The 14,724-nt window shown below is 43.3% G+C and overlaps 1 protein-coding gene across 4 annotated transcripts in view; it reads left to right on the top strand.

The window, feature by feature from the left end:
• The window catches only part of SLC16A1 (solute carrier family 16 member 1), a 35,189-nt gene extending 20,904 nt beyond the window's left edge, over positions 1 to 14,285 (top strand). For all 4 annotated transcript variants that reach the window (XM_030561744.1, XM_030561745.1, XM_030561748.1 and 1 more), the window contains 4 exons: positions 1,484 to 1,741; positions 8,118 to 8,261; positions 8,765 to 9,637; positions 10,460 to 14,285. In XM_030561744.1, coding sequence (XP_030417604.1) covers positions 1,525 to 1,741; positions 8,118 to 8,261; positions 8,765 to 9,637; positions 10,460 to 10,737 — 1,512 coding nt within the window. In that variant the 5' untranslated portion in view covers positions 1,484 to 1,524 and the 3' untranslated portion in view covers positions 10,738 to 14,285. The remainder of the gene's footprint in view (positions 1 to 1,483; positions 1,742 to 8,117; positions 8,262 to 8,764; positions 9,638 to 10,459) is intronic.
• The last annotated feature ends 439 nt before the right edge of the window (positions 14,286 to 14,724 follow it).

Here is a 14,724-nt window from a genome sequence, read left to right as displayed (position 1 = left end):
AGGAACTGCATACGTCATTTGAGATTGGATTGAATTAATCAACGATCTATCTTGTTTGGTACTAGTAGTGTGGTGTACCCCTTTGTCTTTTGTTCTACACCCATGCATTTCAGCTCATGATGCTCCTTTATTTTTGTTTTGAACACATGTCCTGGTACTAAGGGGCATGAAGGCACCTCTTAGATTTGCATGGGTAACTCCTTTCCTGTTACTATGAAAACATCTGTCAAGAAAACTGTCAGTATCAGATCTACTCAAGTCAAGACTTACTTTAGCTAATGCAAAGTGTTATAGGATACTTAACATAAGTGTTCACGATTATAACAAAAGTACATGGCAATGTGAGCTATATAACTGCTATACTGATTCTTCAAATGCTTAGAATGGATATTGCAGGTAGTACTATCAGCATAATATGTGTTCTAGCCAGCATATATTAGTCAACAGTGTGCACTTAACTTCCTATAGAAAACAAAACCAACTTCCCAAATTATTTCACACTACAGTCACTTTCTAATTTGCCCTGACCAGTACTCTAACATTGTCCTTCGCTGTGGTAAGATTGGCGCCTCCCAAGGCTAGTCTGCATTTCCTGTGCTGCCCTGCTTCTGCAGTAATATATCTTGTCTTTTTTGTCTTTTCCCCCCACTGTGACAGATAGTGAACTTATAATGGCTATGTGAATGTTAAAGCTTAGAAGAGGAAATGGATACTAGCCAGACTGGAGGCCCAAAATAGAATAAATTTGCAAAAATCCACATAATATCGTCTTTTAAAAAATAAATGACAGTGCATGATTGTGTTTTTGCAGCACTGTTCCTTGCCAAATGCCCTGGCTCTACAATAACTGCATGTGCAACCCCTACGCTTTCCAGAAGCAAGACTTTCAATGCTCCCAATAACTCAGCACTGCTGCCCAGTCACACAGGTTTATTGTAGGGTTGATCTGTAGCTGGCAAGGAAGCTGCCTTCCATTTTCAGCTTTCAAAGAGTTATTTATGCTTTTAATTCACTGCTTATAAATATCTTATGGCAAAGCCCTTCAAAAGCGTCTTTTGAGTGACTGTCTTGAGACACCTTTCAGGAGCCTGAGTTTCTGAATGTGCTGGGCACCCTTCCTCTAAAAATCTGCTCTGTTCAAGGTGTCAGGTTGAGAATCTAAAAAGCAAAGCACCTGGAATCTTTAGTCATCCTTGAAAATATTTGCCTTTTTATTATTTTAAATGGGTGGTGGTCTTGATTCTTGTTGAATCCTTCAGGTAACCTCCTTGTCCCCATTCTAACTCCCTTAAACAACTTCTGGGTTTCACATGAGTGTTGCATCCAGTTCTGATCCGTCATTGATGGGGAATTCTTCTGTGTGTTGGAGGAAGCCAAGAAGAGTGACAGTTGGACAGCTCCAGGGACCTCCTTCCTCCTGAGGACTCTAGAGTAAAATGCTGTTGTATTCTTTACTAAGTGCTGACATCTGTGTTCTCTGCAGATCTTTGAAACCCAGCTTAATTGCCACCAACTTCACTCAAGATGCCGCCAGCAATTGGAGGCCCTCAGGGATACACTCCACCAGAAGGAGGATGGGGATGGGCTGTGGTCATTGGAGCCTTCATCTCCATTGGCTTCTCCTATGCATTTCCCAAATCAATTACTGTGTTTTTCAAAGAGATCGAAGTCATCTTCAATGCATCGAGCAGCAAAGTCTCCTGGATCTCCTCCATCATGCTGGCTGTTATGTACGCAGGAGGTAAGCAAGCAGACTAGAGACAACAGGGAGGCGATTGTTAGTTCTGTGTCTGATTTAATGGACTCTCTTATTGTATTGCCTTTCTTCAAAACACTAATAGGAATTGATTTTGTTTCCCATTTGGGTGAAATTTTCTAAATGGGTTTGTTTGGAGAAGTTTGGCATACACTTTATTTAATGCCCAAAACATGAAAATGAGGTTAATCTGTCCTGCTCCTCTGCAAAGCTGTAAGTAAAATCTTTCCAAGGAATTAGGACTTGCGTCATTCTGCACTTGCCCTCATTAGAATGTAGCTGTGACATTTTGTCCGCTTCTAACATCTACCAGAAGACCAGCGTATGATGCCACAGTGAATACAGGAGTCCCTACAGAAAGTTGTCATAGATGGAAGAAATTGCAGCTTGCAGAGCTGATTCTAAACACAGCAAATCAATAGAAGTACACACTGGTGCGGCCAAAGGTAAAGTGATAGATGTAGGAACAAAGAATGCAGATGAGGATTTTGGGGGTCAGGGTGGATAATAGTGGAACATCAGCTCCCAGGGTGCCACTGTGGACGACAGAGCTAATGTGATCCTGGGATGTATAAATGGGAATCTTGAGTACAACTAAAGAGGTTCTTTTACCTCTTTATTTGGCACTGGTGTGACCCCCTACAGGAATAGTCTGTCCAGTTCTGATGTTCACTGTACAAGAAGGATATTTGTTAACTGAGCAGGGTTCAGAGAAGGGGCATGAGAATGATTAAAAGACTGGAAAACCTGCCTTACGGTAATAGACTCTAGGAGCTCAATTGATTTAACTTTACAAAGAGGGTAAAGGATGGACTTGCTCGGTCTGTAAATACCTACGTGAGGAACAGAGATTTGATAATGGTCTCTTCAGTGTAGCAGACAATAGTATAACAAGATCCAATGGCCAGAAGCCAAAGCTCGTCAAATTCAGATATTTAATAATAAGGGTTGTAACCACTGGAACAATTTACCAAGGGTTGTAGTCTATTGACAACTTTTAAATCAAGATTCCAAGGGAGGGGCTCTAGTCAAAACAAAAATTTGGGGACGTTCTATGGCCTGTGCTCCACAGGAGGTCAGACTAGAGGATCAGTGTTCCCTTTTGGACTTTGTACCAGCTGAGGATCTGGCCCGAACACGAACACAGCAACTGCTCTTCCTGTAACTTTTTTCTCTTTTTGGTCTGTTTCTCACTTCCAGTGCTGAGAAATCTGACCTGGGCTAACTTTAGCAAGGGCATTTTGCAACCTTCTGAAAAGGATTGTCTCAAACTCCCCTGTTAACAGCAGAAAGATGGCAGCAGGGATCAAAAGTATAGGAAACAATTGGACAAGGCAAACAGTTATCTTTTTTTAAATGCTGGTGAAGACCCCCTCTCCACATCTTGGGGGTTTGGACAGATGGGGGCAAGACTCCAAACCACCTCCAATCTTACATTGCTTTCCTTAAATAGGTAACTTCCGATCACATGGGGGAGGTGGGTTCTTACACCCGTCTTCGCTTGCTCAGTATTCTGTAGCAGCCTGTGAATGTGCAAGGTAAACTCTGGCTAAAAGAAGCTCCCACTGTGACAGCCATAGTGTCCACCCCAGAGGCAGCTCTGAATATTGGTGATTGTTGTGCTGCCGCTATCCCAAACTGGCAAACTGCCTGACTCATATTTGCATTTGTGCATCAAAAGCAGCTGACCGCAGGAGCTGGGCATGAGGCTTTTCCTTGGGGGAACAGTCCCTGCTTTGTCCTAGCTCAGCTAGTGAGGCAACCGGCACATTTCCCTGCCTCCATGTTATAACAAGCTTGTAAATTGTAACTGACTTAATGAGACCTGATCTAGGCCATTCCCTGTCTCTCTGGTGGTCCTGAGAATGTGTTCTCTCGACCGCTCTTGGGAGCCAATATGCAGAAGGATCAGTAATGGCTAAAAGACATGGCAAGGTGGAACCAGTCACCTGCTCTTGGAACGAAATTCTGCTTAATTTTTTTTTTCTAAAGTGATTTGTCTCTCTCCCTCAATTGCCAGGCCTTAGTGTTGCTCCTTCACAATGATGGCTGCAAAGGTCTTAAAATCCCAAGAGCTCACCAATGCCTGGTCCTGCAAACTGGTTTGTTAATGTGTACGTGACCCAAGTGCTGTTTTGCACTATGGCCCGAATTTGAAACTGTCTATAACTTTCCAGAGCAGGAATCCTCCTCTGTAATAGCTTTGGTGTTTGACTTAGGGGTGGTACAAGTACACACAGCCACTGCATTACTGCTTTCAGGCTTTCCACAGCTCTTACAGTATGGACCAAGAGCTTGTAAAGAGAGAGCTAAGTAAATAATAAACTGTATGTGCCTTAGTGTTAAGCGTTAGTCACCAGATGTGACATCAGTCCCACCCCCTTTCCCCAAATAACTCTCTTTTCTTGTAACTTTAGGAGTCTGACTAACTCTCTCATTACAGGAAGTAGGGGTGCTTTGCATACAACGTCTACTTCTTAATACCTCTTTGGAGGAAGTTCCGGGGTGTGTGTGAGTGACATTTGCAAGGGCATCTCCTCCCCCACCCCAGACAGACTGTACTACTGCTCTGCATGCTTTTTCACAAATCTGCAGAGAACCAGCAAGAATACTAAACTCTGCTTGGCTGAGCCTTTGTTGAGCAGCTACAATGCGTGGTCTGTTCCTCCTAGACTCCTTTGGATCCTGAAAAGCACATTCTTGAAGGAACTCAATTTTCTTCGTAATGTCTAAAGGATGCTTTATTCTGGTGAAAGCTGCCAGATTGACCAAGGGACACAGGGAATTAGTCTTTCCCCAGAATAAGATGAATGGGCAGCAGCAAAGCAAGGCCTAATTCTGAACTCTTGCTAGTTTGACACCGTTGTGACTCAGCTGAAGTCCATGGTCAGAGGATAAGTGGGCCTATGCTGTGGAGGGCACTTGGGGTCAGATACTGGTTTTGTATTCGTTGCTTTGATTTTGGTCCAAGTGAGTTAAAGGGACACAAGTTAATCATTTGAAATGTCCTTGTCTCAGTTACTAGTAAAAGGAAAACACATTTTAATTTCACTTTTTGCTCTTTTCTCAACACTGATAATAAAAATAGACTAGTCGATATTTTGTTAATTAAGTTTCTGTCCAGTTTTAAAGGTGTGTGCTACAGCACTGCCACAATCTTTGAGCTTTTGTTTAATCAAACCCCAAAATCCCCTTCCCATTGGAATGGGGAAGGGTACTTGAGAATACTTAAGCATGGCCGAGTGTCGCATCCAGCACAGAGCACTTTGGATCTGGCTCTTGCCCTGAGCAGTTTTGGGTTTATGAAGCCTAAATTTTGGGCCTAACTTGACATGAGCATTGCTTTTTGCGACAGTAAGAGCTGACCTCATGAAGCCAAGCTTAACATACTGCTCCCTGACAATATATCAGCAGGCCTTCAGTCCTAGTGTTCCCTGGTATGTAATTAGAGGGTAGGGTAGTTTGCAGTGCTGTCCTCAGGATCTGCTCCAGGGACATCAGGGAGTGGTTTCACGTTCAATGTGCAAATCTTTCAAACTTTGCTAAGCTCCTGGTGTGTCCTGCACATTGGGTGGGGGAAGGAGGGAGTGTCACAGCCTCTGGATGCCGTGCCGCAGATGTGAAAAGGAGTAGTCAGTCCTTTATGGATTCGCACTGGGCCTTGGCTCAGTTGTTCAACTCCAATTGCAGAGGTTACTTACAGAGACTGTTCAGCGCTCTGTGCATGCTGGGAAGTATCTACATGGGCACTGCATGTGATGGAGGATGTAGGCCAGTTGGAATCCTGCTGGGATTTCGGAGTGCCTTGGCTCCACTTAGGAAGCCAGGTTGCTGACACCACCACTGGATCCTCTTCAAACATTTTCTAGATTCTGCTCAACTAGAGGTGAAGGACAAGCCACATCTGAGTAGCTGGGAATAACATGTTGACCTTGCTGTCTGTTAATGGTGAAACCAGCTCTGTTAATGTTCAGTGGGTGCTCATTCAGCTTATTTAAATACATTTTAGTGTCTGTAGAGCATGCACTACTGTATCTGATCACTGTTTACTTTGGATTAGGATTTCTTGTAATGAAGCATTTTAAACTGTGGGTGCACACAGCAATCTGACTTCTCAAACATTGGCAGAGTAATTAAAATAACAAATGAACAAAAATTCCTCCCTTGCATGGAAATGTTTCTGCTGGAGGGGCTTTGGAGCTATGGCTACTCCCTGGCTGTGCATTCAACACACAGCTAGCCTGTGCTAAACATCCTGTTACTTTTGTTACACTGTCTGTGCTCTCCCTCTTGCTCCTGTGTTTCCTCCACGTTACTCTTGATCTGTAAGCCCTTTGGGGGCAAGGATGCTTGCTTACCATGTATTTCACAGTTCCTGGCATAGTAGGGCCCTGATCTGGCTGACTCCTCTAGGTGTCACCATAATGTAAATGATCGATCACATTTGGATGGCTGCAAACAGGACCGACCCACATATCCCAGTTTGGAAAACTGCAGTCTGATCTTCAGGACAGAAATATCCCTGAAGAGTGGACAGCATCACATGCAGCACAAATAAACACAAGCTCTCTTGTTTCCAAGTAGCTGTGGGAAAGTTTCTTTACAACTGCTCTCCATCCCCACTCCCCCTGCCCCTTGCTTCTTTTCATGAGTAGCTATAATGAAAGTTCATGTTACTGTTTTCTTTGGGTATAAAGGGGGAGATTTTTTTTCTTTTCCTACCCTCCAAGTCCGAGAAGTTGAGTGTGTACAAGTTTAAAAGGTTTCTCCTGGGATATAAAGGAGCACATGCCACAGTGCTGTAGAGGAAGACAGTACTCTGAGCTAGTGAGACATGCTAGTGCAGGAAATGAATCATGCTGATGTTTCAGAAGCTGTGCTGCTCTGGTGGAGGCTGTCACACCTAGCATCACAGACTGATTCAGATGTCAGTTGGTTGAAAGCTTTAAAGAGCAACTGATGACTCTTGAAAACTTGGAAAAAACCCACTTAGTTTAGGGACCATCCTTCTTTTTCCTTTCTCTAGATTGGTAACATACATGCAGACAAGATTTCCATGTGACTGTGGCTTTTTATGTATAGAACTCCAGTGGAAAATAAGGAGCAGGATCTAACTAAAACAGATCATGGTTTCACAGTGGTGGGATAGCTTGACTCAAACATTCAGGTTTCCGTCAAGCTTCTGTAGCTGAAGCAAAGTGAAACTTTAAAACAACAAACAAACCCAGAACCAACTTTGACTCAGTTTAAACTCCAGCCTCATTTGAGCACTGTTCTTCTTTCTGTTCTGACTCACTAAAGCATTTTACAAAATCCCTTCAAACCTCCCCTTCTCCCCCATGTTCACTTGATATTTTGGAACCAACCCCATCTAAAAGTTCTTACTAGAGAATCTTGTCCAACATGCAGGCTTTTGAAAACATCTGTTCTGTATACCATGACCCCCTCCTGAGGGCAGGGGGAAATGACCAGCTTGTTGCACACAGCATATTCAGGGGTGTTCATGTGTTGGGAGACATGTGGTGGATTGTTTGAGCCACTCCCAGAACAGCTAGAGTTTGCATTAGGGTTCAGAGAATAATAAAAGTAACTAGCTCCTATATAGCTTTGCATCATGACTGCTCAGTGCTTTCCCAAGGAGTCAGCATGGTACCATCCCTGTTTTATAGATGGGGAGCCAGAGGCCCAGGAAGGGGAAGTGACTCATCCAAGGTCACCCAGCTGGCCAGAGGCAGGAATAGATCTCAGGCGTTCACAGTCCCAGTGTAGTGCCTTATCCACTAGGCCAGACTGCCTTGGAAGGGACAGGTGGGGCCAGATTTTGTGTCTCAGAGCTATTGGAACAAATTAATTTGCAGTATAACACCACTGAATTCCCTGGAGTTACACCAGGGCTTAATCTGCCCCCTTGTGTCTCTATAAACATGGGGAGGCAGAACTGCATCAGTTCATATTTGTGAGGCTCTCTGCAACCCTATGGACTTACAAACTTCCTCAAACTCTGCAAAGAGCAGAGTAGACAGGCTCTTGCAGGGGAGCCAGTGCAATGTTCCACTGTGAACTGTTTCAGTCTGGATTCATAACCGCCTGGAACATCGTGCTCTGGAGGGAGATGTCCGAGCACTTAACCCAACGTGGCCTTATGTCATCCACCTCGCTCTCCTGTGCATCTATACTGCCCCTCCCTCCTCTTGACATAAGAGCAAGGGCTAATGCTCATCTTAATCATCCAGGCCCAGCTTTCAATGACTCCTGAAGCTAAACCTCTGTGCAGTCCTGTTAGTGTCCATCTGCTTTGTAATGTATGCATACCAGCCAAAGATGTCTCCCCTTTGGGTAACTCTCCTTTGATCTCTTCTAGGTCCCATCAGCAGCGTCCTGGTGAACAAGTATGGCAGTCGGCCAGTAATGATTGCTGGGGGCTGTCTGTCCGGGTGTGGCTTGATCGCAGCCTCTTTTTGTAACACTGTGGAAGAGCTTTACTTCTGTGTTGGGGTTGTGGGAGGTGAGTGGTCTCTTCATGGTTAGGGTTAGAATCATAAAAATTCAGCTTAGCCTTGTCCTAAGTCAGTATATAAATTGCTATATATCTATTCACGCTCTGAATCAGAGATCCTTCTCCGCGAAGGATGTTTGTATCAAAGGAGATAATGTTCTGGTACTTAGACATCCCCATCCTATCTCAAATCAGACTTATTTCACACTCGTAAACTTCATTATCTCTTGTATCCTGGAACTTCTTCAATTCTGGCTCTAAAAAACAAAAAAAGCCCCAGTAGTTTGCTCACTAGCAAAATTGGCACCTTCTTCCTAGACCACTGAGAATCTGCAATAACTGGCTAAATCCTGCCGTTAGTTACGCCCTACATAACTTCTGAGGTCGGTGCAAGTTAAATTTAGTATAATGTGAGAAGAACTCAGCCCAGTATCCAGTCCATTAATCCCAGAATCTACAGATGTGTAGAGATCTCTCATTTTTAAACTCACATGAATTCTCTTATTTTCCAGGTCTTGGGCTTGCATTTAATTTGAACCCAGCCTTGACCATGATTGGCAAGTACTTCTATAAGAAACGTCCATTGGCCAATGGATTAGCTATGGCAGGTAGCCCTGTATTCTTGTCTACACTGGCCCCCCTGAACCAGTTTTTCTACGGTATATTTGGCTGGAGGGGGAGTTTTTTAATTCTTGGTGGCCTTTTGCTGAACTGCTGTGTAGCTGGATCTCTGATGCGACCTATAGGCCCCAAGCCAGATCAGCTGAAGAAAGAGGTCACAAAAGAAGTATTGCAGGAAGCAGGGAAGCCAGCTATGAAAGCGGATGAAGGAGCTGGCGATGCCATTGTGGACCTTATTGCTGGAAAGACGAAGAAGCAGAAGCTCACAGTTTACCAGACGATTAACAAGTTCTTGGATTTGTCCCTGTTTACACACAGAGGTTTCTTGCTGTATCTGTCTGGCAATGTGATTATGTTCTTTGGACTGTTCACTCCCTTAGTCTTCCTCAGCAATTATGCCAAGAGTAAACATTTTGGTAATGAGCGGGCTGCCTTTCTGCTTTCCATTCTGGCCTTTGTAGACATGGTGGCTAGGCCTTCCATGGGACTGGTGGCAAACACCAAGTGGGTCAGACCGAGGGTCCAATATTTCTTTGCTGTCTCTGTGGTGTATAATGGAGTGTGCCACCTCCTGGCACCCTTTTCCACCACCTATGCTGGGTTTTGCGTCTACGCTGGGTTCTTTGGATTTGCCTTTGGCTGGCTCAGCTCTGTCTTGTTTGAAACATTGATGGATTTGGTTGGCGCTCAGAGGTTCTCCAGTGCAGTCGGGCTGGTGACAATTGTGGAATGTTGTCCTGTGCTCCTAGGACCACCTCTCCTAGGTAGAGTATGTTTATGTATCTCCTGGGGTGCCTGTGTACTGTGAGAATACCAAGGGGAGAGGGAAAAACTGCTGCTCCTTCCCAAAGGACACTTGCTGGGAAGGCTGAGAATTGAAGGCACAGAAGTGAGGAAAGGCATGAGGGAAGCCAGAATACACATGGGAGGGCTCTTCCCAACAGGAATGGCCAGTGGTTATAGACATACTAGAGTGTATAGGGATTATATCCCAGTGCAGAGAGGGTCTTCCCGCAAGGAGAGTGTCAACACTCTTTCTACATGACATTTCAGGGTCCATGGGAAGTTTCTCCCTTAGAGCAAAGCAAACTTTGGTTTTTAACCTTGGGGAGATGGGACTAGAGTGACAGCTTGGATACCCTGGTTGAAAAATGTCACCCAAAAAGCAGGTTTTCTAGGAAATTCTGGGGGATTCCTAGGCAGTTTTGGAAAATAGCTGGATTTTCTGGTCTACCGAAACCATACCAAAAAAAAAGACTGCTACTAACCAAAAAGGGGGCTCTTACGTGAACAGCCTCTTAAGACCTTGTGGGTTTGCTTTTAAAATGTAAGCTGACATTGATTAGAGTCTAGTGCCATGTGCATTGCCATTTTGCCAGCACTGCATTTTATTAACATTTAGATAAGGCTTTAAAAAACCCACGTTTTTAAGCAGAGATTATTCTTGTGGCTGGATGCATGTACATGCACACACATTATGAGTTAGACATCTGGGGAGACCTTATGCATGCTAGCTTAGAGTGATTCCCGCTGTATAATGGGAGATGGTCAGCCACATAATTTTGTTGTCCTCTCTGATCCATCAGGTAAACTCAATGACATGTATGGTGACTACAAATACACATACTGGTCATGTGGAATCATCTTGATCGTCTCTGGGATCTACCTGTTTGTGGGAATGGGCATCAACTACCGGCTGCTGGAGAAAGAACAAAAGGCAGAGGACAAGCTGAGAAACGAAGGGAGAGAGGAGGAAACAAATATCGATGAGGCCGAGAAACAAAAAGAGGCAAACAATGATGTGGCCAACATGTCGCAGAAAAACACAGAAGATGGCATAAAAGAGGAGGAGAGTCGCATGTGAGGAACTGAGTTTAATCCTGGAGGGTTGGAGGAAGTGCTGTTCCTCTAAAACAGTGTCTGGGGAAAATGCTGTGCTGGTAGTAAGCCGTCATCAGAAGTGTATAAACCAGGTGTTCATTTTTAAACAAAGCTCTCTGTTTGTTTTTCCATCTGCATTCAACAGCGGTAACAGCTACATGTACCATACCCTCTTACTTGGGTGGGAAACTCTTTTATATTCTTGCTTTTTTTAACAGTAACGTGAATGTACTAATAGGTGCCTTAAAGTTTCCACCTCTAGACTACTCTGGAAGAGCCTTAATGCGACTCTGTAAACCATGTTTCAGTTAGTTTTGTGATCTACTTAGGGTGTCTGTTTTTTAAAGCCATAAAAAAGGATACTGGATATTTTGAGGCTCAACTGGCTTCAATGCTGAGTCTAAAATGAATACTGCTTCACATACTTCTTAACTGCCAGACTCTTAGTGGAAGTTGGGATATTTTGGGGGTGGGTTAGTGGGAGGGGTGGTCTTAAAATAAAACAAGACAAAATCCAAAATCCTTTGGATGCCAAACACCACCTGGCTCTATTTGTAAGCTTTTCTAGCACCTCTTGAAAACATTTTTATCTACTGTAGTTTTTTAAACATCCCCCTTTAGTTAAATTTTGATGGAACACTTGGGTTCGAGTTGATGACTGAAATTAATAACTATCTTCGCTCCACTTCTTTTGGGGTGGAGCCTCATTTTATTGTGATCATCCCATTTTCATAAATGATACTTGCTGATGCAGGAAGGTTTCAGGTTCAGATCATCCCACTTTTCCTAGGCAAAGAAATTTCCAAACTCTCTTTGTGATGCCTCTCTTTAAAGTAACACTATGAAACCAAATGGAACCTGCTTTAGTTATAACTAAAAGAATCAATGCTGGGATGTATCGAGTCTGTGCATCCGTCTTTCCAATCCTATCACTGAGAGTAGCTTTGGAATTGGAAGTCTTCCGCTGCTGCTTCATTTAGGAAATCCACATCTCTACCAGTGTGGGCCAGTACTACTGTGTCCCTTCCTCTTCCCCTAGCGCTGACCCTGAGCTTCCTAAGAGGTGGCGTTTCTGTCCTGAGTCTTCCTTCAGACTGTGCACCCCCTCAGTAAAATCAATCATTCTACTCTTCACGGAGCTCTGTTCCAAACAAGACGTTGCAAAAGGCTTGCTGGCCTTCTAGGATGGATCCCACTCCTTCTGAAGTCAACAGCAGAACTTCCAAATGCTTCAGTGGGAGTAGAGTTGGCTTTTAGCAAGGAGGTGTCAGTTCTGTTACATATTCTCAGAGCCTCTCCTGTGTTCAGAGCATGGCTGACTCCCTTACCGGTATGGATCTGGTCTTGAGTATGTGGCATATTGTCCTGTACTCTGAGGCCTAATATTTTGCACACTAAATGGGGCCAGATACAGTCATAATCTTATACGCCCATGAGATAAAATAGCTAAAGCTGCATAACTGCCCCTTAAAAAAACTCTACTTGCTCCTGTTTAAGTGAGAATTTAAAGCAATTTCTAACTACTCAGATCAAAGATTCTTAAGGGGGAAGGGGAAGATGTCTTCTGTTTGTACATATTTATTTTTTTTAGCACTGGTAAATACCACAGCTTGCGTGAAGAGGGTTAAGCAGATGGCCCGTGACCCGTAGGCTCCTGGTGCTTGTGTTTTAGTGGATGTTAAACAGATATCCTGTAAGACTGAGGTTTTGGGGTTTTTTCTAATAAACTTTTGTATAATTCACCCACCAAATGTTGATATTTTTTCTTATTTCCTAGTCAAATATTTTAGTATAATGTTTCACAGCCACATTCTAGAGATGTACCAGTTGGTGTGTATTTGGTAGGTTTTTAGGGGGAGAAGCATGTGGGATATTTGAAGTTACAGATTCTTCAGGTTGGCCTCTAAGAGGTGGTGATGTAATGCAGTTCACCTAATCCATGCGCACTGGAAGGCTGTGGTAAGAGAATAAGCAACAAAAATAGAACTTCCGCCTTCAAAGGGAAGGACTGAAGAAGTGTTTTTGTTCGTCGTGTGGTTGGTACAGTAAGTGAACTGCATTTCTTGCTCAAATCTCTTTAAAATGACAAGTTAACTTTAAACTCTTACCAGTGTGAGACAAAACTTCTTAATTTCACAGAGAAGCATGTTGGGGATCATCTGAGCTGCATTTCTTGTGAGATTAAGTCAAAGTAGAACAAAAACAAAGACTTGTAGTTCTCTGTATGTCTGGAGAATACAACACAGCCTGATGCAAACTTAGTTTAAAACTTAGACCCACAAAGCTCATTGGAAAGTAAAAACACTAAAGGGATTGTTCCATTCCAGATACTGACTGCTGTAGCTCCAGTGAGGGCTGAGCGTGTTCACACATCTTATACTTTTTTTTTTTAAGAGGTTTACTCAGCTGCAGAAAGGTTTTTGTATGTGGGTAGATTGTAGCCCCAGATGGTCAGCGACTCTGCATGCAGTGATGCCACTGCCTTACTTGGTTTTAGAGGAGATTTTTAGGGCTTGTCTACACTTACTAGGGGATCGATGAGCACGTGGTTGATTTTAGCAGGTGTAGTGAAGATCATCTAAATCAACTGCAGATCGCTCTCCCATCAACTCCTGTACTCCACTGGATCGAGAAGAGTAGGGGGAGTTGATGGGAGAGTGTCTCCCATTGACATAGCCTAGTCTGGACCCAGCGATAAATAGATCTAAGCTATGTTGACTTGAGTTACGCAATTTGAATGACATGAATAGCATAGCTTAGATCAACTTTTCCCTGTAGTGTAGACAAGGCCTTAGAAGCTGTTCATGTTGTCTTGGCTTTTAAAAATATATAATTTGTTTTAAGAAAAAGCCTAAGTATCTGAATTTCTTAACAAAAACCCTGAATGTTAAATCAGCTGAAGGATAGGGGGTTTTGATGAAACAAAACCTCATCTGGTTCCATAAACTATCCTGGGAAATCTTCCATAGTTCTATTAAAGCTTCCTCTCTCCATTGTCCTCCTAGGTATTTTACCTGGTCAATTTTCATATTCCAGAAACTTTTTAAACTATAACTTTGCTGAAGAACTGAGTTTGCACAACATAAGATGCCAGACAAACAGTAGTGAGGGTAGTTCATACAGATCTAGGGCTAGAAGGTATAAAGTTGAAACTAATTTTTTTGAGACTTTTTACATTTTGTACAACATACAGCAGGTGGCCTTAGTTTTGTCACTTGGAGCCCCAGACAGTATTACATAATGAACTGTGATGTCCTCTGCCCTGTTTCCTTGGCTGCTGATTTAGTGAGTTTGTTTGTTTGTTTTTGTTTTTTTTTAATTGCAGTCTATTCTAAACCTACAAAAGGAACAGGTCAGGGTGTTTTCATACTCTAGAATAACATTTTAAAGCCAATAGAGTATTTTGTATAAACAGATTTTATTGTACTGTATTGAGCTGTGACCTTGTAAAACCAAGATATTGTGTATGTTTATAAATTCCATATGTCTGTCATAGTTCACACTGCAATAAACTAACCTTAAAGAGCTGAAGGTGTGGTTGCTGTTCTTGTACATACGAGGAGACAAATTACCAGCTGCTACATATTCTTGCACTTGGTTTGTTCTTCCATTTACCGCACAATGGAGTTTTGCCAGGTAAATTGGAAAAACTAAAAATTTCACACCAATGAGGTACCAGATTGACCCCTAGAGATGAGGTTCTGTCCCCAGCTTGACAGTCTTCCCCCACCAGTGAGTCTCAGCCATGACCTAGAGGGACTAGTCCTATGGGGAATTGCCTGCCATAGTCCTTTCAATCCCTGGTCCTTTCCACAAGGTTGCCACTCACGGTGATGTGAACACCTAGAACTTGATCACTAGCCAGTCATATAGTGACAACTCTTGGTTGCTACCTCGGACTGGAAACTGGTGCTGGGCTTGCTGTGGTTTCACTGCTTTTCTCTTGGTTGGAGGATCTATGAAATGGCTG

The sequence above is a fragment of the Gopherus evgoodei genome, chromosome 4 (assembly GCF_007399415.2).
Source record: "Gopherus evgoodei ecotype Sinaloan lineage chromosome 4, rGopEvg1_v1.p, whole genome shotgun sequence".
NCBI lineage: Eukaryota > Metazoa > Chordata > Testudines > Testudinidae > Gopherus > Gopherus evgoodei.
Note: the sequence above shows the minus strand (reverse complement) of the source record. Positions and strands in the feature narration are given on the sequence as shown.